Source organism: Corvus cornix, chromosome 8 (genome assembly GCF_000738735.6).
Source record: "Corvus cornix cornix isolate S_Up_H32 chromosome 8, ASM73873v5, whole genome shotgun sequence".
NCBI lineage: Eukaryota > Metazoa > Chordata > Aves > Passeriformes > Corvidae > Corvus > Corvus cornix.
The window spans coordinates 7166771-7189148 of NC_046338.1; the positions used below are offsets into that span (position 1 = coordinate 7166771).

Sequence of the window (22378 nt, forward strand, 5' to 3'; positions counted from 1 at the left end):
TTTTTTTTCTTGGAATTTAATGAATCTTCACTTAGCCAGCCCCACCCACAAAAGAACAACCACTGTTTTAACAACGCTGGGAAGGAAGCAGTCGAGTGATATTGCAGATTTAAAGTGCAGGATTGAAATTGCAGGTCTGGAATTTTAGCAGACTTCAGCACCACTAATACATTTACTGGGATTTAATGTGTGAGCGCACTAAACATGGAATGTGCGAAAGAATAATTCAGTCACAGAGAAAAGGACCAAACAAAAATTATCAAAAAGTTGTTGAATTTCTTAAATGGCCAGCCTCTGCTGAGCTCCCTGTTGAATGGATGAAGTAGGTCATAAAAAATTCCCTTCCTACGACAATGCTCCTACCCAGGGAACTGAAAACTTGCGTCGAAGTGTTTTGTTGCCACTGGACAGATCCATGGAGGGGGAATTAAATGCTGAATGCATTGAGAAAGGGACTGGATGGTCCCACAGTAGTGCAATGCTGCCAGCTGGGCCAGTCACAGCATCTCTGGTTGTTCAGTAGGGCTGTCCCAAGCCCTTGGGACCAAAGCTCTTTCTAGGAAATGATGGCAGGAAGAAGGGGGTGCTGGAAAAACACTGAAAGCAATTTTCTAGCAGGCAGAAGGGCTGAGGAAAGCAAGCAGCTATTGTTAGAGAAAGGAGCAACGACAGTCAGCAGGAGACTGAGAAGCACTAATCACTGCTAAATCACTGGAAGATGTCCCCACTAAGCAGAATTGCCACCCCTGCTAACCAGCAGCCATTGACATTAAATATTGTGGAGCTGAGCTTGGCTCTCTCAGAGGCATGCTGATTAAAAATGCCCTGATGAAATGGTGTGTACAGTAAGAAGTGGTACTTAGTATTTTGTCTTCATAATGCTTTAAATTGCTCTGTATCCCCACAAGGTATTTTGCCATTCTCCATTAAAAATGGGCAGCCGAGTTTCAGAAGCACAGAGCTACTGCAGGACTCCACCGACTTCATTTTGGATTTGAGGATGCTCAGATAGTTTTTAAAAGGGCTTGAGTTTACACTGTTTGATAGGCAATAGTGAATTCTTTTTGTTTATCATACCTGTTGTCAAACCCTGGCAGTGTCTCTAAGTTAGTCTTAATACTTCTTGCTTAACATAGACTAGAAGTTATATAAAAGACCAGAAACTGTTCCTCCCACATCAGCACGAAATATTATGGTTCATTGTTTTTGCCCATGCTGATTTATGATTTCACAGCAGTAGCTCCATTAAGCTCTAGAATGGATTTTCACATCATAAAAGCACACTGTTTTAAAATTCTTTGTATTTTAGGACAATTTAATGAAGTAGTTAAAAATTATTCCAGATTGAAAATGTTTTCTGCAATCAAGAAAAAAAAAATCTGGTATAATATAGTAAAGCAATTTAAAAAAGAAAAAAAAAAAAAAGTAAAGAAATCAAAACAGCTCACTCCTGATCATAGAATCATGCTTCTGAAAAAGAGGAGCTCAGTGGGACAGTTTTCCTTTTTCTTTCCTACTCTCCCAAATGCTTGTGAAGTGCCCTGCAGTAATGCCACTTTCTTTGTGCATTAGGGAACTTTTAGGGGAAATTGAAAAATAAATAAATAACGGTCTTTTTATGCATTTTGAAGAAGGTCACATTTTGATTTTGCCTGACAAATATTTTGAAATACTGTGGGCCAGGGACAGTCCTTTATCCCAGATATTTCAGGGCTTTTATCTAACATTGCAGTACCCAAAAATCTTTCATGTGAGGTGAATATCTGCAGCAATAGCCATAAATTATTTGAGAGAAATGGAAATTTTCCCTTTTAAGCAACAAGAATTCTTCCTGGGCTAAGATACTGCGGAATGGTCTTGTTTGTTTGTTCCTTTTATTTTTGTTATGTCTTAGACTTGGAGAAGCTTGTGGAGTCCACATGCTGAAGGGGGCATCCAGATCCAGGTACAAAACTTCTCCTTTGAATGGTCCAAGAAAAACCCCTCAGACCCAAAGCAGTATTGACAGTCCTAAGCAGGAGCTGTCTCTCTTCAAAACCACATGTGTTTTATTTCTCTTGAATCTGTAGAGAGCTCCCTGAGGTTTCAAAAAGAGACAGGGCAGGGGAAAACATCCCTCATCCTCCCCATCACTTGCCTCCCTCACAATGTTATAGAGAGGCTGCCTCGGGAAGAGCAGTGCTGGAAATCAATATTTGATCAGATCTGCTTGTGTTTATGGACATAAAAGAATATTTCATAGAATCACTGAGGTTGGAAGGGACCTTGGGAGATCATCTAATGGATGCTTAATGTCAATAAGTGTTTTCTAATCTGATTGGTCCTCCTGCATATACAGGAAAGGTAACTCTGGCTGCAGGCAATGACAGGGCTGCTGAGGAGCCTGTGACAGCTGCTCCCGGTGGTGCTGGGAGAGAAGCACTGGTTGGCAAGCTCAGCACCCACACTGGCACTGGAATAACTGGGTTAGAGCTCAGTTTTTTGGATCTTACACGATATTCACGTGGGGTGCACAGCAAAATTCTTCTGCCCCAATACCGGGGTTTGTCCTAATGGCTGGCAATGCAGAGAGCAACTGTCCAGGTAATGAATCGAGGTGAAACACAACATTGTAGCCATGATGAGTAATCTTGGTAAAATGGGCGCTAATCTTCAGGGTGGTTATTATCACATTACTTTAGTAAGGCCTCTCACCAGCTCTGGAATTCTTGCGCAGCTGCTGTCAGATTTCACAGTCTACAAACACCCAGTTCAGTACCTGGATGTTTGAAAAACATATTTTGCTCTTGCGTAAAGCTCTCTTTTCATTATTTATTTATTATTCCTAACTGGAGGGCCTGTTCCGAGAAAGAGACGCATATGCCCACCCCCCAGCATGATTTTGCTATTTTGAGAGCTTGTTGATATGCAGTTTGCAGGTGGCTCAGAAGGTGACTCATGTGGAGTGTTTCTTCTATCTCTAGAAAAGGCCAGTGGCTTCTAACCAGGTTTTGGCTGCATCCCTCACACAGCTGCTCAACCCCAGAGTAATCATTTCATTACTACTGTGCTTATACTCAGAGTACTACTCTGTATTTTGAGATGATACTTGAGATCATTTGTAAGCAGTGAAGACACATAATTAGATATTTTTTCTTTTTAGGGATTCATAGTGTTTCTTGTGTATATATTTGCTTACAAGTAATAATTATAGTAGACAGCAATAGTACTCCTGTAGTAGTTAGTCATATTCTAGGTATATTTCTATCAGTACATTACACACTATTGTCTGCCTATATCTTCTCTGCAGTCAAAGCTGCATTGCCAACTTAGGTAGAAACATCCAGTCTGGCTTCAAACTTTCTTGAGTACATTGAGGGAGTAGCTGGAGCAGAATGGATCTCAGAATGGGCTGGAAAACTTGCTAATGTCAGGATAGCATTTCCTCCAACAGGTTACAAATTATACTATTCTGGTGCTTTTGAGAATGGGGAATAATTCATCTTTCAGAGCTATCACTGCATATTTGTTATCAAGTATTGCTATAGATAGGTGATTTCCATAACCCTATTCATACCCCACGGAGTCGAAAACGAGTTTATCAAGGCATCTGTAATGAATATGTGAATGCTGTGGGGAGGGGAGAGACAGGACAGTGCTGAAAACAAAGGAAAAAAAGACAAATACTCTAAGCTTTGGATGGTAAAATGCCAAATGATAACAGAATATTACATGTTTTGTTACCAGAAGTTTTCTATGAGTTGCTTAATATTGGGAAAGGGAATAGATAAGCACATGTGAGGGAGCAAGGATGACGAGCAATAAAGCAGAAAATAATAATAAAAAAATGGTTTGAAGAAGCAGAAAGTTGCTTGAAAACTGATTGTATAAAATATGTATAGACACCTTAAGAGACCAAAATGGCTGTTGAAAGTGAAGCTGCAAATAGGAACATTTCAGGGAGGTTTTTCTACAAGCCCAGATTTCCGTGGCTGTTTTCTCATTCCTGTGCCATTGCTGGGGAAAAGGCTGCTGGGTGTCCGGGCACTCAGACAGGGCTGCTGTGCCTGCACAGTAAATCCAAAATGTCTGACATGCACTGCTCTGACTGCAGGGAAATAACTGTACATTACAGGCTGCTTTGGAGGATGGGATTGCTTTTTTTCCAATTCATTGAACAAATGTGTTAAAAGAACTAAAATGTGATGCTTTTGTGTTTTACCAAAACTGCAGGGAAATCACATTTTTTCCCCCTTTCTTGTCATCAACATATTTTCTTTATTCATGTAACAGTAGGTGTCATTTTTCTTTAATTATGCCCAGCTATCACATGTTGCTTTTATTTGTTGAGGATGTTAGTTTCAGGGAAAATAATTTAGACAGTTCCATTTTTCAGGCAACAATACTCTAAATCCTGTGCTTACAAATTGCAATTAGATAAGAATTCTTCTTTCCACAATCAAATGTGGCAGTTTCTTACTGGAAAGTAATGATGAATCAAACTTGTAGCGTAAAATGGGAAGATCAAAGCATTCAACGAAAATGTAATGAAGAAAATACACTTTTATGGCTTGGCATTTTAAATGTCCTCTGTTATACATCACCGTGGCAGCATACAGTGGTATAAGTCTTTCTTTAGGAATGAATACAGATTAACACAGCCCCATTTTCTCTGCCAGAATTTCCTTCCTCTGATGATGATATTTCTCTTCCCCCCACCACCCCCCACACACATACCCCTCTCTTCCCACCCTCAGACCTAAAAGTATTTTAAACATTTTTAGCCTGTCAACAAGCCTTTGCTAAAGGTTTTTGTAGCCTTTGGTAATGACTTCTAATTTATGTGACTAATTATCACGGGATAAATAGAGATGAGGTGCATTAGGATAAGGCTAATCTGCATGTTTGCTGGAAGCTTGAATGGTGCATTTTATAGAGAAACAAAACTCAGCAACTCAATGAAATTAAGGTTGTGACAAAAGACAGGCAAGTTCCAAATGAAGGCAAACTCTCCTCTTCCTGAGCTGCTGCAGTTGAGTGCGAGAAAGGCACTGATGGCATGTAAAGAAAAGAAGCATCATTCCAGATTCTGGAGGTTATTCGGGTCCGTACTGAAGCCTGGACAGATTTTGCCTATTCTGTTTGTACAGATATATTTTCATACAGAACTGCATCATGGCTTGCCTGTCTTCACCATCCACCTTTTTGCATTTGTGTTGCCTTTATTCTTTAAATCCTAGAGATTACCCATCCCTGCCCACCTCGCTCTGGTTCATGCCACAGGATAAGCAGGCAGTGATGTATGTAATTGTGTATACACATACAGCAAAGGACAATCTGAGCACAAAAACTTATCTAACACCTCAGCACTGCACAATGTTCTCCCAGATAGGACAAACTTATGCTGGTAAAAGAGAGAAACAACAAAAGAAAGGTAGTACAGCCTTCTTGCTGAGCAGAGCTGTTCAGTTTTCAGTTTTTGAATTTAGAACTTGAGCTCCACAACACTATGTTGTAATGCAAAAGTACTTTAGGTAGTTTAGTCTCATTTTCAAAAGTGATTTGAGGTATCAGACCTCTTAGGATGCTTTTCAAAGCCAGTTGCAGGCAGGTCTAGCATTGCTCTAAGGCAGAGGGACTGGGTTCAGCACAGCTCTGCACATTTCAGAGGTCTCAGCAGCTCCTGCCCAGCCTTACAGTTCCAAATAATTTTACAGCTATGGTCGGTTTTCACCTGCCAGGTTAGAGGTGGGCAGTGCTTGATTGTCTCAGATCATGTGGTCATGCTCTCCATCCTTACTGGGCACCTTGTTGAGCTCCTTGAACCTTCTTAGTCCAGGATGTTAGAAAAGGCCACAATTCCGGGATGTGCAAAATGTAAAAAAGAAGACTTGTATTTAGGAATGTACCCAAAATGCTGCCTTGCTTGCTGAAATTGCTTTTGGAAACATGATGTCTGACTCTTTTAGGAGCCTACAATGCAGTGCTTAAGACATCCAGAGCTTAGTTGCCCAGAGCAGGGAGAATGACAGATTACTCAATTCCCTTTTCAATTACTTAACCACAGGATCATCATTCTACTTCACTCAAATTGTGGTATATTGATTTCTGTTGTGACTCAAAAGATTTTAATTTTTAATAAAAAGTTACTATGATATTCTCTTTATGTGTATAAATCTAGAATGATCTGCCTTTTTCAGACAGGGTATTTAAATTGAAAGACCCCATAATATCTGTCATGTTTATAAGGACCTTTCCCGAGTTCATGACCAGCACTGCCTTGCTCAATTTCCCCACAGGACAGCAGTAACACAAAAGCCTTTGAGGCCTAGATGAGACAATTATAACATAATGAACTTTTAAATTTCAATAACCCTTACCAAAAGTTTCCAAAAAGCTCCCATTGTAAAAAATTGGAGTTTCAGAATATCAGGTAACATAAATTACAGAGAAGCAAAAGAAAAAAAGTTATCCAAAGCCTTCCCTATCTTTTATCGAGTATATGTATATATTTATGTGACATAAGGCCAAATTAATATGAACGGGTCTGGGGTGTCGGTACAATACTATAAAACTTGCCTTAAATTGCCTGTAGGTTGTGCATACTGACCCCAAACTCCATCTTACTGAGAAATGTGGTAACAACTCAGGTGTTCCTTCGTCATCCCAGCCCCCAGGTAATTGCAAATTTAGGTGTAGCGCCTCACCAGTGCAGCCCACACTCAGGGCAGGGCCCCTTCTCAAGCCATCAGCAGCTCTTAGAAACCCTGTGCCCACATAAAAACCTTCTACACCAGCAATCCCAAGAGGGATAAAAAACTTCTAGTTTTTCCATTTGACAGCTTCTATGGAAAAGCTGCACAGTGAAACTTGGCCTGAGGAAATTTCCTGGGGACCTTCTGTACTTTCTGGCACACTTCCCAGGAAGGGACTAATCAGAAAAAGCCATTTTTCACAGTTGTTCTTTGGCCTGTCCTCTGTGACCTATTTTCTTGACTAATCCTGTGATTTTTATCCCAGCCAATGCCAAATTGCTTCTGTTTCTGCCTGCTCCTGGCCAGTTCTATAACTCTTAGGTCCCAGCAAGATTTTGCTCCCAGCAAAACGCAGAATTTTGAGTGGTTCCTCTTGCTCCAAGCACTCTTCAGAATCAAGGAACAGTATAAGTAACTCCAAAATTCAAGAGCAGCAGCATTCTCTGTATTGGTAAAGGAAGACTTTTGGGCAGCTGAGGTCTTCCCTAGAAGATAAAATACAATCAGGCCAGGCCGTGTGTGATACGAGGTTTGTACTCCTGAAAGCAAAGAACCTCTTGTGAAAAGCTTTTCACGATGATCTGCGAAGCTTTTATTTTGTTGCCAAAAGAGGGAGCCCTCACAGAATTCTCTCTGCTTCAGCAGTAGTTTTACTTTTGGGATCTGCTCTTTGAAAAAGCTTTGAATTTTGTTTTTCTTACAAAATTTGAGGCCTTTTAGGTTTACAATAAGTTTATGGCACAGATAATGTGAGCTGTGATTTTTGCCCCCTTTGATTTCACAATGACCTGATGATATAAAGGGAGAAAGTAAGTTTTTCATTTTCATAATTATTCAGCTGGCTATCATTAAGTACACAATGCAGTTTCATTAAATTCCATATTTTAGCATTCCAGTGTTAGAAATAATAATTCTGCTAAGCTGGACAGTACTTGCTAGGCACAGAAATTATTTGAAATGGTTCATGATTTTGTGTGCTGTAATTTGGGTTCCACGTTGCCTTCTGTTTATGTGGGCTGGAATTGTCAAAGCTGGTACATGATTCATCTCTTGGCCTCCCCAGAATGATATTTTAATTCCGAAATACTGAATTAATTCTGAAATTCTGAATGCTTGAGATGGGTGAGTAGGATCTCTCCAGTTTGCCTGAAGATATAAAGGGTAAATTAGTGCTGAGTTTATTTGTAATCACTTGTAGAGTGTAATCCAATAAAATTCGGAGGGATTTTAAGAATTATGCAACTTGCTACTAATTTTTACCTGTGGATTAGGTTCGAAGCAGTGAGAAAATACAGGCACTTTTATTAGTATTTATCTGCAGAGGGAAAGCCTTTGTCTCGAGTTCTGCAAGAGACTGCAACAACAAATAATAAGTTTACCAGAGAGACTCGGTGAGTGTTGATTCATGGTTCACCCTTACCTCTTTCTGAGCTTGAACTGGTTAAAGGAAACTCTGGCATGAGAAATTGCAAGTATTTTAGCTGATCTCTGCCATCTTTTCTGAACCTGTACTGTTCCCTAGACTAGTTCCCATTTGAAGAATTTATTTTCAATGTAATGGTTCCTCTGACTCTGTGGCTCCAATGCCCCATTTGGTATTTTCTCTGTTTTGCACAGCAGCTCTCTCTTCCTTTGGGATGTAGTCTGAGTGGATATGACAGTCCAGCCTTTCTTATCTCGCCCAAATCAAAGCCAAACTTGCAAAACAAAGCCAATAATTGGGCAGTAGAGTTTAAAAAAATACTTTTATTTGATAATTTGAGATATTTTGCCTTGCTATTTTTTTTTGACACAAAATCAGAGGCTCCAATCTAACCTGTTTTAGTGAGATTTTGATGCTTAGAATCATTTTAAAAAATACATTACTGCTTAAAAAGTATCTGGGTGCATAATTCACTCTTAGGTCAGTTGTTCTTGAAAAATGTCACATCCTTTCTCTTGGCAAGACGTGGAGCATAATATAGGAGGACTGGAAAATCAGAGCAAAATCCCATTCTGAATGCATATTCCTGATTTGTTGTTGATCAATATTGTGCTAGGGTTGCTGTGGGATTATTGTACCCTAATAGTGGCGAGATTCAGAATAAGTGCAAGGAATAGATTGACGCAGATAGGAAGGATCACATTTAGATGATCACTTCTTTTTCTCTTTTCCATTATGTTCTTGTGGTTGTTTTGAACACTATTAGCATTCCCAGTGTTGTACAGAAACACAGGGGAGACTCAGGGCAGGAGATAAGTGGATTGCAATCAAATTACATGATAAAACAGAAAAATAAACCCAGAAATAATTTTAGGCATTTCATTTTAAAAAAAGAACATTCAGAGTTAAGATTGAGATGGCCAAAATGGGTGTTTCTGACATTTTATGGATGTTCTGCATAGGTAGTGTGCCTCCAAATATTGGATGCTCTGATATACCATATGTGCTGCAATTCCTAAGCAATACAGCAGATGTTTTAGGTGATCAATTCAGAACTCACTGGCTTTGTTAAGCTCTCCTCATTCCCAATTTTATATGATGTGAATGTGCCTGTCATCATAAGTAGAGGAACAGTTCCATATTTAAAAATCCGTGCATAATTCAAAGTTGACACAGTAGCAATACTAAAACACTCCCCAGCCTAGAAAATCTCATGTTCCTCAGAGTCCAAAACACCTACTTAGGGAAAGCCATGACCAGCAAAAATCAGCTTTGTGTGGCTTGAATCAAAACTTAACTATTCTTTCGAGTTTAGGTTTATTGTACAAGGCAGATGAAAGCTGACAGTTCTGATTTCTTTGCTGATCAGAGGGCTGGGGGAGCTGGTTTGTTTGCTTATTTTGTTTTCAGAAAAATTTTGTCTTATTTCTGTGTAATCTGCTCCAAAGCCATCTTCCTAATGGTACCTTTTTATCTTCTGTTCTCTTAACACTTTGTTCTCTGCTGCCCCTTGCTTTGCCAGCTCCTTGTATGCAAAGTGCCTTTTCTGCCCAAAGATCAGCTTCTCTTTCTTTCTCTTTTTCCTTTCTTTTTCCAAAGAGTTTTTTAACAGTAATCCCCAATGATTTTACTTAGTTTTCTGCTCATGTGGGCTGGAAATCTATTCAGGCTTCATGAAAAAGCTTGTTTGAAAGTACTGATTCTATTGTATTGTCTGAACCATTTAGTTTATTTATTTGGGGATATAAAAGATGTGAACTCTCATATTTTTTCCAGTTAGAAATTAGCACAGATATATTTCTGATGTCTGACACAGTAGAGAGACTTCTGGAGTGGTCTGTGGGGAATAAACATTCCTCTGGGGAGGCTGGGACTGGAGAGGGCAAAGCTGAGCTGGGCTCCTGTGTCTCCTCCATAACCCAAACCCGCAGGACCGTGGGCAAGGGGAGCCACATTTCAGAAGGAAAAATGTTCTCTGTCTGCAGTGCCCAAAAGAAAAATTTAAGCTCACTGAAAACAAGAATGAATCTGACACCTAATTTTGCCACTATAAATTGGAACATTTACATTTGTGTTGGTCTTTCAAACAAAAAAAAAGAAAAAAAATTTAAAAATCCTGAAATATAGCTGTCTGACACAATAGAGTTCAGGCTAAGAACAAGGATAAATTTTCCTGGCATTTTCACCTGTGGAAACTTTGTTCACCTTTCCTGCAGCTGTGAAATTGGTTTGAAATGATGGACTGATGCTTCCTCCTGAGTTATTCTTGACATACCACAGCTTTTTTTGCTAACTGAAAAATAGGTACTCTTTGGGGAAGCAAATTGCTTTTCCTAACACAGTGTGTAAATGTTGTTGTAAACATCTAGATAATTAATTTGTAAGGTTAATGCTCAGTGGATGCTTGGAAACCTCAGATTTCTTCTAAAAAATGAAGAACATAAATAAGGACAATGGTAGCAATTAAAATACAGAACTATCTATTTCTAAAAAAAAATGGAAACCTCAGAGTGACTCACAAATCACAGGTAAACACCCACATTTCAAATTACCTGGAGAAACATATTTTCTGTGCAGCCCAAAGGACAAGTGCTTTGCAGTATCTCATGACGAAGTTACCACATTCTTGGTTAAATGTTTGTTACATGTGAGCAAATCTCAGCTTCTGTCCTGTGGGGATCTGGTTCTGAGGGGCACGATCTCTCTCCAGTGACTGTCTCACCAGGGGGAACTGGGGAAACTCAGCCTTTGGCTGGACTGAGCCCTGAAGCATCTCCACATTTGTGATGCAAAAAATGGGCAGTTTCATGTTAAAATTGGTTAACAGAGCGTTTGGTTCCCTTCTCTCTTCCACTAGGACCTCATGCTCAAAGCAGTCCCCAGTTTGCCAGTCACCAGCTTTTTCACAAGTGCGTGCTCTGGGTTTTTTAACCACCACTAGATTTACATCAGGTAGCAGGTCCCCAGTGAATTGCTTATAGAACAACTGTAAAAGAGAGATAATTTGAACCAGTTAGCAATGAGGCTAATGAAAAGAGGGTTTCAGACCTCTTATCTCTGTTCAGTGGACAGGACAAATGTTGTCCCCTATTTTATTAGTCAGAATAACCTGACATGGAGTGAGGAGAGGAGCAAACTTGTAATATCTGGATGGCCTCATTTTCTCAGATTCTCAGATCTCCATTCCAGGCTGCTCTCAGGCAAACTAATTCAGCTCATTGATTTTGATGAACCAAACTTTTATTTTTTCCTTTAATAAAACATAACATGTTATCGACAACATATATAACTCTCTTCAGCTGCTGTGAATGAAAATTCCCCTGGAATGGTTTTCACACTTTAAAGCACCAGGGTGAAGGATTTGGGCTAAAATGCCAAATTTAAGAACTAAGATAAAACTGTACCAATTGAGATGTGTAGAGTGAAATGCTGCCTTGGTTCTGGTAGCCGTCACTTTTTTATTTACAATTCTAGAGACACCACCCATAGATTAAACATGAATTACACTAGATAGTGTACAAAGGCAGAGTGACCCTGGGAGAGGCTGTAAGGAGTCCCAGAGCCGCCCTGTTAGTTCTAAGGAATTTTGATGGCAGTTGCAGCCTGAATGTACCTTGTTCCACAAGTTCTGTGGCTCAAGATACTCAGTTGCAGGGATTTAGTAATGATTTTAGCACATTTCATAGGAAAGTACAACGACATTACTTCAGAGACAAATGAGAAAGCGATGGGTCTGTTTGGAAAGTCAGATTGTTCCTTTTACCTCCAGAAGAGCCCATGCTCTTTTGTACCATTTGACTTCTCCAGACAGTGCTGTCATGGGCTGTAATTAAACAGGCAGGTTTTGGGAGAATGAAGATTTGGATGCTCTGAATCATTTGTTAAAGTGAACGTGACAAGCTGTGGTCTGGTTCGGGAAAAAAAAAAATTTTTTTGGAGCAATAGAAAAACAAACTCATTGCCATGGATTGTGAAAGGAAACAGACTCAAACTGAAATTAGATGAAAAGCTTGAAATTAGATGAGACCAAAATAGTTGGACATATAAATATATGTATTTGTCCATCCATAATAGATTCTAATTTGACTTTTTGCTGCAATTTTTATCATGTTGCCTTGACTTATATACAGTAATCAAGAGACATTACACAATATGTGGAGGTTGGGGAGGGATTTTCAATAATCCTCCTAATTTAAATGTGAAAACATAGAGTTATTCCCCCTTCCCTCCTGCCTGTCCCTATTGCAGAAAAGTCTTTGGCTGTAGTGGTGCTGTGACAGCCCGAGCAGAGCTTGGGAGGCTGGAGTCAGTCACTCTTTCAGTGAAAAATTCTCATGTTTCAGAAATTTTCCCAACATCTTCAGAACCCCAGGTGGTTTTTTTTTCCTTTTCATAGAATTCCCTTTTTTTCCAAAACAGTAATGCCTTTGAACCCAAGCCAGTCTTCTCCCCACCAGTGTGCTGGCTATTCTGGCATGAAGAGAGTTTATTAAACTTATTATTAGTTGACATGGAGAGAATAGAAAGCTGCTACTAAACTGGTACTAGCTGGTAGCTAAACTGCTTATGCCAGATATGAATTTTGGAACTTTAGTCCCAATTTGAGTAAATATTTATTGAGTTACAGGCAGCAAAAGAAGGTTTGGGAGAAATGATCTGCTGGTTCAGAGCTCAATCTTAAGGTCCAGATGGGCCAGAGCAGGGACATGAGCTCCCGAATTTGTGTTTCCCTTATGATGTAATCACAGGCTCCTACAACTGTATGTTTAGTTTAAAAATTGCCTGTGTTGGGGGTTGATCTGTGCTGTCTGTTACCCAAACCAGCCCATAAGCAATGGCTGGTCAGTCAATATCCCATTACTGGTATAGGTAGATATGCTTTGTTTCTAATTACACATTCATTGAACGCTGTTGCTTCTCTTCCCCAGACCCCCAACAAATGGTGAACTTTCAAAGTTCATAATTGCTTTCATAAAAGCTGCTCCTTTCCTTTGTGAGCCTTAATGTAAGATAAGAATCACAACTAAAGAATGGCAAGGCTGTGCCTAAAGGGATCTGTGTCAAGGATAGATTTTGGTTGTTAATGGCACTGTGTGGGGTCTGTACAGTTTTCCTGCCCTTGTTTACTCTATTTTTCAAAATAAATAAATTTTAAAGAGAAGGGTTTATTAGTTCCTGCTGCTTACTATGTACTTTAAAACATAATCTGTTGTTTGTGGCATTACAATAATCTCTATAGGCATTAAGTAATTGATGTCACAAGCACAGGATTATAACCACAGCTCTGCAATTTACATAGTAATACAAGAAACTGTGAAAAACCTGCATGGCAGTGTTTCACCAAAACAAACCCCTTAGAGTGCTGAGTTAAATTGTGGAATGAGTAGATCCTGAACCCTTGCTGTGTAAGTACATTTAAAACATGCACAAACCACGTTTGTTTTAGTGCAGCTAAAACCAGGTTTGATCTCAATGTGGATGTGGGGCCAGGCCATGGAGAAATGGGCCTCTACTCTTCCTTAATTTCTTGCAGGCCCAGAGCTTTTGGGAAAGAGCAGAACAAAGGTATTGGCTGTATCATCCCTTCTTTTCCCTCAGACAAAGGGTTTTCTGTTGTCATAGCTTTTATTGGCAAAGTTAAGGACCAGTTAATTCCAAAGCAGTTCCATCCTCCTCCCTTTCTTCCCAGAGATGAGATAGCCTTAACAACTTTTTGTCAAGATTGTTAATATTTATAGTGAACAGAGAGGCGCCTTTTTTTGGATTCCTAGTGGTTCACTGTGAGTCTGGGTACTACTTTATGAGTGCCGTGTATGTAAATAAGGCAACCTATAGATGAAGCACCAGTAGATGTCACTCAAGAATACATGGATGAGACCATGAATTTGTGGGGCCCATAAAGCTGAGAGTGCCCATTGTCAGTGGCCTCACTGGGCAGTCACTGAAGGACCTCAGCCTCCCCTGGCTTGGGCAATGATCTACAGCTTTTGGTAGGAACCTCCTCACCAAGGAGCTGCAACCTTCTACTTCTGCCATAGATACTTCAGGGTGTTTGTACATGTGCTAAAATATGGCTTTTCCACCTTTCCTTAACCTTTGTTGTATTAATGTTCATTCTAAATAGCTTTGGAGCACAACAGGGCTGCAAGAACATTATGTGTGAATCTTCTGTTCCTGAGACAAGTAGGTCAAAGGGGAAGAAGGAGAGATCTCAGCTACCTGTTTGGCAGTGCTTTGGGAAAATAGGAAGGTACCATGCATCGTTGGTTTGGGGAAAGAAATAGGCAAGTGTCAGATATTAAGTAGGAGAATATGTGCACTGGAAGAATGAGTAAAGTAGCTTAAAGGTTTGGCACTGTCTTTCATTATTCGGACTTGGTTTTGATTCTAAACCAGAATCGAGTTACCACGTATTGCAGCAATCAAATATCTGCAGAGGTCACTGTCAAAATGGTTTAAAATGCTCATTATAGTTCTTAGCATGAGCGATAACATATCCCAAACCACTTTATAAATGTTCTTCCACACCTATATTATCAATAATTGATTCCACAGAGTAGGCTACAGCAGATGCAATTTGCTAAAATCCCAGTCAAGTGTCAACAAGCTGACTGGTTCATTTTATCATGATACCAGGAAACTTTAGCAGCTAATCATAAAGGAAGTACAAAATGTGAGATCTTGTTTCATTATGTGAACAAAAGCCTGTGATTTCAGGATGGAAAGAAAAGATTATTGCTCAGCATAATGTGGAGGGAAAAAAGGCAACTTTAAATCATCAAATTATCCTTTTTTACAGGATTTAAATTAGTAGCTTTTTGGGATCATTATTTAAATCAAGAGTTTCTCTTTGGATGTAACTCTTGCTCTCTGAAGGGAGGTAGCTACAAGTAGTGAAACTTGCATTTGAGGAACTAGGGAGATGTGAAATTCTTACTTTTTTTGCAACACCTTCCTTCATCTAAGCCTTCCTTAGAAAATTCATCCAGATGTCGATCAGCCCTGAATATTTCTTAAACTGTCCAACAGGAGGTGGCAACAAGGAAGGATGGGATACAGCCTTTAACCTCCCCCTCCTGCACATTGTCCCTCCAATGCAAACCCTGGTGATGCCTGTGGGCAGCCACATTGTGCCACCCAACTGTGCCCAGTTGCACACTTGGGATCTCTCTGATTCTTTTCTGAACCCTGGTTCTTTCACGCCATAATGTGAAAGGACAGATTTCTTAAGCATTGACAATGCAGAGCGTGGCAATACTAAAGGCCACAGAAATGTGAAATGCACCCTTCAGTACATCCTCAGCTTTATTTTGTGATAAGATGCAATGGTTTCAATTACTCGTGTGTCAACACAGTTTACAGAAAAGAAACAGAAAGTTTTGAAGTCAAAAAGAAAAGCCACTATTAGTGACAACTTGTGGCAAAATTTCCAGGAAAAAAAATACCATCGTGCTCTTCATTTCAATCTTAACCCCTCTGCACAGTAAATTGAAGGTGGTGAGGGACAGACATGTTCAAAACACACTCAGATGAGGGAGAAGAAATCAATAGCAGAGACCAAAATACATTTTGGAAGACAAAGTCCTTGTGAGGTCCCAGAGAGTCAATTCCAGCTTCCTGTGTGGGGGCTGTGGCAGGAGCTGTTAGTGAGTGGCAGCCTGGTTTTGGGTTCACAGCTGCAGCGAAAACTGCTCACAGAGTGAAGGCAGTGAAAGGGCACAAATCCAACAGGAGCTTTCTAGAGCTGAAGCTGGTCTCAGCTCTGGGCTTAGGAATTTCATATGGAGACTCAGAGCAAGGCAGGAATAGGTGGCCTTGGGTTTTAGAAAAACCTCTGCTGGTTCCTGGGATGTGGAAGGCCGGGAAGCTGAAGAAGCTTCCGGCACCATGTGTGGAATAGATCCCTGAATGGCTGCTGCCAGCTCCATCCCGATCACTTACCTGCCCTGCTGGATGTGGGGGGCTTGGAGATGATGTGCTGGGACAGTACGCAGGGATAAGGATATTTTTTGGATCATGGCTGGAGGAGGAGTAGGAAGATGACTTTATAATTGCTTTTTTATCACTCTTTCTGACTATATTGACTTTATATTTGACACAGCTTTGGCTGGCAAGTAAGGCCCAGATACATTCAGAATTAGATATGACGAGGCTCATTCTTACATGAGAAGAAAATCATCGGTTGCTACAGAAACAGCTCCATATCAGTCTCGTGGGGCATCTTTGCATCTGGCTTTTTTTCCTTCTCTTTTGCTAATCTGTAGATAAAAGTCAAAGCAAGTGCTGCACATCCCACATCTATATAAAAGGTTGGAGGAACTCTGCAGAGAGCAAAGTGTGAAAGAACATCTCCTAGATCAGCTAAACTTAAATGAATGGGTTAATTTACACTCCCCCTGCAATTTTTTTCCTAGTTTTGCAACTCTTGCTAAGTTAATTGAGGTGAAAATTAAATTACGCCAGTCAGCAAATATTTTAAAGACCTCCAAAACAAAGGGAGAGAAAGGAGGTACTTAGAAAAGGAGCTACCAAGAAGCAGGAAAAAATCTGAGGGGTGAGTTAGAATCTGTGTCGAGAAAATTGCATCTTGCAATGGAATAATAATCCAGACTCACTTTCAGGCAAGTTGTTTAACTGGATAAATTAAAGAATTAGTTAAAAGTAAGTGTATATTATGGGTGAACAGGGACCATTCTGCACACTGCAAACCAGCTCACCAGCAACGTTCCTCAACCGGTTTTCTAAAATGTCATGAATTCTTGATGCTTGCTAGATTAATATTTATTGAGTGAATCAATGCTTAATTTATTAAAAAATTGCCTTCCTTGTATTTTAATATGATTTATTACTCATCAGTGCTTATTGCATTAATTAAAGATTGTGTTAATTTTGTGGAAGTGAACACGATCTGCTGCAGGTTTGCTCCGAGCCCTGGTGCACTGTAGGGACGGTGCCTCTGGGCAGTGCCAGAGATGGAAACTGCTCCAGGTGGGAAGCAGAATGAATCACCAGTGGCCTCTTCCTGCCCTTGGGATCTCAAACAGCCAGCAGAGTGGAAAAGAGGATGCTGCCCCTTAAGGGCAGGACAGGATTACAGCGACAGCGATACTGTGATGACGCAGGGAATATTTCTGTTTGTCTCTTATAAATTATGGCTGATGCTGTGGGGATCATTTTAGCGTTTCTCATGGAATGCCTTTTTGTGAACGTAGGTGAAATCCAGCCGTAGAGACAGGGGAAGCTGTCACCACTTTCCCGACCAGGGACAACAGTCATTGCATTTCAGTGCTCAGATTGTAAGACATTCTTGGGACAGTAGGTTGCCTGAAGATTGGGATGGTCCCAAGCATCTCAGCAGGGGCAGGTGTTTGAGAAGTGGAAAATTCCTAAAGGCAGAACAAAAAATGCCAGACATCTTGTGAGCTGAGTCTTTCAAGAAATCTGTCAAAACAGGGAGAGGGTGATCATGCTAGAGGGGGGCCACAGCTGCAATTTGCATCTTTCAGCACTGAAGAAAGAAGAAAATATATAAAGCCCCACAGCCACGATTCTTCTGATGAAATTATTTTATTAATGGGTGTGACATTTGTAATGTCTCTCTCTTTAAATTCAAATACTGCTGTTTTTATAGCTACTCGTAAGTGAGTCTGTCTGGTTTTTTTTTTTTTAATCCATCTAGTTACTAGGCTGCTTGCATCCAGCTGAGCCCTGGAAACGGCAGAGAGCTAGCCCTGAGATCTGAGAGCAGGCTGGAATTTCCACAAAGTGATTGCGTCCATAATTAGGGCATTTTTGCATGTTTAAATGCACAATTCTGGAAAGCACTTTACTGTTTGCTTCTCTCCAGGGCTGGGGTGAGTGTACACAAACTTCCCTTGACGAGCTAAATCAGAGAAACCTCTTCAAGGTCCAATGAAGGTCAGAGCTGAGAATTTTTTCCTCCCTCTCTCACCAGGCAGGCAGGAACGACCGAGCTCCAGCCTGGAGCACTTGGGTGGAGCCAGTGCCAAGAACCTGGTGGCATTTCAAATCCCTTGCAGTAGTTAGGTGTTAGATGCAAAAGATCAGTGCTGCTCCACTTGAAGTCAGAGAAATAACTTCAGCTTAAAGTTCAACATATACACAAAGATTTCCTGGATCTGGAGTTAATTTGTTTTTTTCAAGGTCAGCTTGAAGGCAATATTCAAACTGGAAAAAAGTTACAAACTGAACATACTTGTAATAATTTCATTTTATTTCCCATTTGTTTAACCAGTCCTATATGCTTATGTTTTCCTGACGTATCAAGCTAAGCTATTTTGGTTTTTATTTAATGTTTATTTTTACCCCATTTAATAGACAACTGGGGGCCAGTTGGGCTGCATGCCTTTCTCTCTGTTCCATATCTTTACATTTTCCAACTTTCTTTGATGCAGGATATTTATATTCCACCTTTTTTCCTAGTAGAGAGGCTTTCATGGAGTATAGGCTTCAGATATATATTTTCTCCTCTAGCTGTTCATTAGATATACAGCATTTGGAGTTCCAGTTGTGCTGAGAAATGTAAGCAAAGCTTTTGGCCCAGTGGGGGCTAAGCTCTGGCATTTCACTGCTTTGTACATATGAATCAGGATTAAGGTGCAGGATCTATATAAAAATTTAGCTCATTAGGAGATGTTTCGTCTCACAGCTCCCACGGGGAAGGCGGGTCCTGTGCTCACACACAGGATTTCTTACTCTGCTTTGCTGCTCCCTGGGAAAGGAGGAGTTCAGCAGGTGACACAAAGCAGCAGCAGGATATTCTGCTCCCTTTTACCCTGGCACACCTGGAAAAAGGTTTGGCACACACTGATCTCAGTATTTTAAACTAAAGCAAATGTGCTCGAGCACACTGCTAAGGTCATGCTCAGAATGACTTAGCAGAGTTAAGAGAACAAGGAGTACCTCTGGAAAAAGAAAGATAGGAATTTTCTCTCAAATATATTTTGTGTTGTATAAGAGGTAAGGTACTGAAGGCCAGGAAGGTTTCAGAAAATGTGTTTTTTCCAGTCTGACACCCCACTTGGCTTCCCAGCAGGCCAAATTCACTGTTGTGCCCAGCATAGCTCAAGTGTGTTCAGTGGATGACCAGCTGTGTCCATGCACTTCAGCCAGTGAAGCTTTACCACAGAGGAATGATGGGCTTGGAAAGGAGTTTCATCAGTCATGATTTCCAAGGAAGAGCGCTCAGGGTAGGGAATACCAGGTCAATGTTTCCTCCTCAAGGACTTTCAGCTGTCACATAGGGAATACAGTGAGTGCAGTGATGAGAATTAGATTAGAAGAAGATCAATAGGGCTGACAATAAATGAAAGTAACACAGACATTATTGAGCAAATTAGGAGAGAGAAATTAAACTGGACAGTATAATCTTCAATACCTGCTAGACACACTGATGTTGGGCAAAGTTAGGGAGAAGACAGTAAGTTGGAAAGTGCCGTGATGAAGGGGCAGTAACAGTCTGTCCATGAGGTGGGGAAAGCCCTGCTTGTGATGGAAAGCTCTCAGCCCATAGAAAAGCAGAAAAAGATGATAATGGTCCAGGAGTACATGGATTTAAGTGGCAGGCTGTGGAGGGGCAATGGTGGAAAGATCACCTAGGACCGGGAACGTGGAGTAGGCAACAGCGCTGGCTATGTGTTACGGGAAAAGGGAACCTCAGATGTACCCCACCATCACAAAGGCTTTGGTGGGCTAGCTTTTTCCTGGCCAAAAATTTTCCTAACTTTCTCATAGTACTGGTTTGTTTGCCCTGTGAAGGTTTGCAGCCTTTCCAGAAACCAGTCCTCTGTGTAAACTTGATTATTTGCCATATTAACTCCCTGTATTTTGCTGTCTGTACACATATCCAGTGATGATCAAGTCTGGCAAGCTTTTGGGGCGAGGGATATCCAGTGGCAATGAGATCCATGGTCTGACTGAGCTCAGCATGAAAAGAAGCTTTCCTTTTATCAGTCTTGAGTTTGTCTAGATCCTCTTACATGTCTTTGAAAGGTTCACCCCAAGGCGATATAATTGTGTTTGATCACATACAGGCATTGAGTCAGTGATTGATATGAATAAAGAACTTAGAGTTGCTTGTCCTGGTTCCATGTCTTCTTCCCTGTGGAATCAGAAATCACTTTTATAAATATATCAGTCCATCTGTGCTTCCAGCTATCCATTTCAAGTATATGATCCAAAAAAGAAATAGTAACACTTTATAAGCCCAAATAAAAACACATTAAAAGGATTGAGGAAGGGGTTTTTCTTCCTCATAAAGTACATGTGGATCCCTTCCAAAAGAGTTACTGTGAGCCATGTAACTTGTAATTAATTCTGCTATAAATGTCAGAGCACTTACTTTGCAGGTCTAATCTGACCCACTAAAATTAGTCCCCTTTTAACAATTCCTTTTATAATTTGTTTTTCAGCAGAAACGGCGGCTTGACCTCCTGACAATAACCAGCCCTGGTAAGTGAGCTCTGCCGCGCCGCTCTCTTCTCTTCTCTTAAAGAGATGGTTGTCTAAATGTGTTTTTTCCCTGGTCTCTGACATGCAAAATGAAAACCACTGTTCCCCAGAAAATCTTTCACCTAATAACAAGTGACAGCTATATTGTGCTTGGCAAAGCCCCGGGCACTTATCCATTCACAGAGCTGCCTCTTCAGACCTTTACTCTATGAATTGGAGTGCTGATATTTCTTTAAGCCTCCTGGGGTTACAGTTAGTGGTATATCTGCAGGGCAGATGCCCTCAAATTCACAAAGTGTGTTCAAGTATCACAGAAATGCAAGCTTGACTTTCCTTGGTGGCAAACGGGAGCAGTTTGGGGAGTCTGGAGATGGTGACACTATGTGTGAGGTGGGAGACATGAGATCCAGGCTCAGGGCAGAGAACCCCAAAGTGGGTCAGAAAATATTTAGGTAGATTTAAAATGCCTTAAACTATCTGCTTCATGATGACTTTTGTCATTTGCCTGTTGAGGAAATAAACCAAAATTTGTTCTTCTTGGGAAAGTGTGGGGCTCTTTGGCAAGAGTGAGTTTCGAAGGTCTCAGCACTGTGGTTGAAATGCAGGTTGGTTCAGTTGTGCTCCTCTGTGATCTCAGCCCTTAAGGCTGGCTGGCTTTAATTTATTTCTATTTGCCTGGCTCACTTTCTTTCCATTAGCTGCTAGAGAAGTTTGCTGCCCATCAGCTTCAGATGAAGCCCTGCTCAAACAGTGCCATATTTTGGGTAACTTTGTTCATTTTTCAGATGTGTGTATGAATTAAGCTTTGAGGTGGGCTTTAACTGGGACTAATGAATTCTGGCCTTAACTGGTAATAATGTGTTAGCAGAGTGAACAGGTGTTATGGGAAGTGAACAAAATGTGACACACATTTGCTTGGATAACAATTTTGCATCAATAATTGTTCTGACACTCTAAATGTAGATATAATCTGTGACATGGTTTCTCCTTCACTAACCTTGTTAAAATAATAAGAATTAAAATAAGGAGGAGGAACACTTTGTTGGGACAGATGTTTGAGGCTATTGGCAATTGCATCACATTTTTGCATGTTCACTTTTCATGCAGTTTGCAATTATGTTAATGTATGCTCAGGGCACTTGCTGATAAAAGCAACAATACAGTGTGATACAGCCATTGTCACTATTCTAACTGTAACTTCAAGGACAAACATGGCACATTTTTCATTTTCCACATCTTCAGCATTCCCTGTTTCTACAGGAAAAAGAAAAAAAAAGATCTCTGAAGGTCTTAATCATAGCACACGCTCAGATCTTGGATAAGGGCACCAAAGTCCACAGACACTTTTTCAATAAGAGAAAAAGAGGATTGGGGACCAGAATGATTTAAAACGAGTCTTTTCTGTAAAATAAACTTATGATACTTTCCTCACAATTTCAGATACAGTATTCACTGTGAAAGGGTTGATTGGGTTGAGTTTGTGCATAGATGTGATCACAGTACGTAGCTGTAGCTTCAGATCTCTGTTTAATAAAGCAATCTACTAAATGAACACAGCAATTAGTTGGAAGCATCTTCAATAACTGTGTATGTAGGCACACTGCACTAAAAGGGGGAAAAGCTTTCTACAATGCTTACCTTTTCTGAAATGCAAGTTTTACCCTTTGATATTTAACCAGAAATCTACAGTAACTGGACACATAGGAAAAAAAAAATAATGCTTGTTCATGATTACATAATAAAGTGCCTA

The 22378-nt window shown here is 40.4% G+C and overlaps 1 protein-coding gene across 5 annotated transcripts in view; it reads left to right on the top strand.

Moving 5' to 3' along the window:
- BEND5 (BEN domain containing 5) overlaps positions 1–22378 on the top strand; it is an 885667-nt gene that overhangs the window by 448033 nt on the left and 415256 nt on the right. For 4 of the 5 annotated variants that reach the window (XM_039556517.1, XM_039556513.1, XM_039556516.1 and 1 more), the window contains exon 6: positions 20589–20628. In XM_039556517.1, the coding sequence (XP_039412451.1) occupies positions 20589–20628 (40 nt within the window). The remainder of the gene's footprint in view (positions 1–20588; positions 20629–22378) is intronic. The other variant, XM_039556515.1, reaches the window with a different exon arrangement.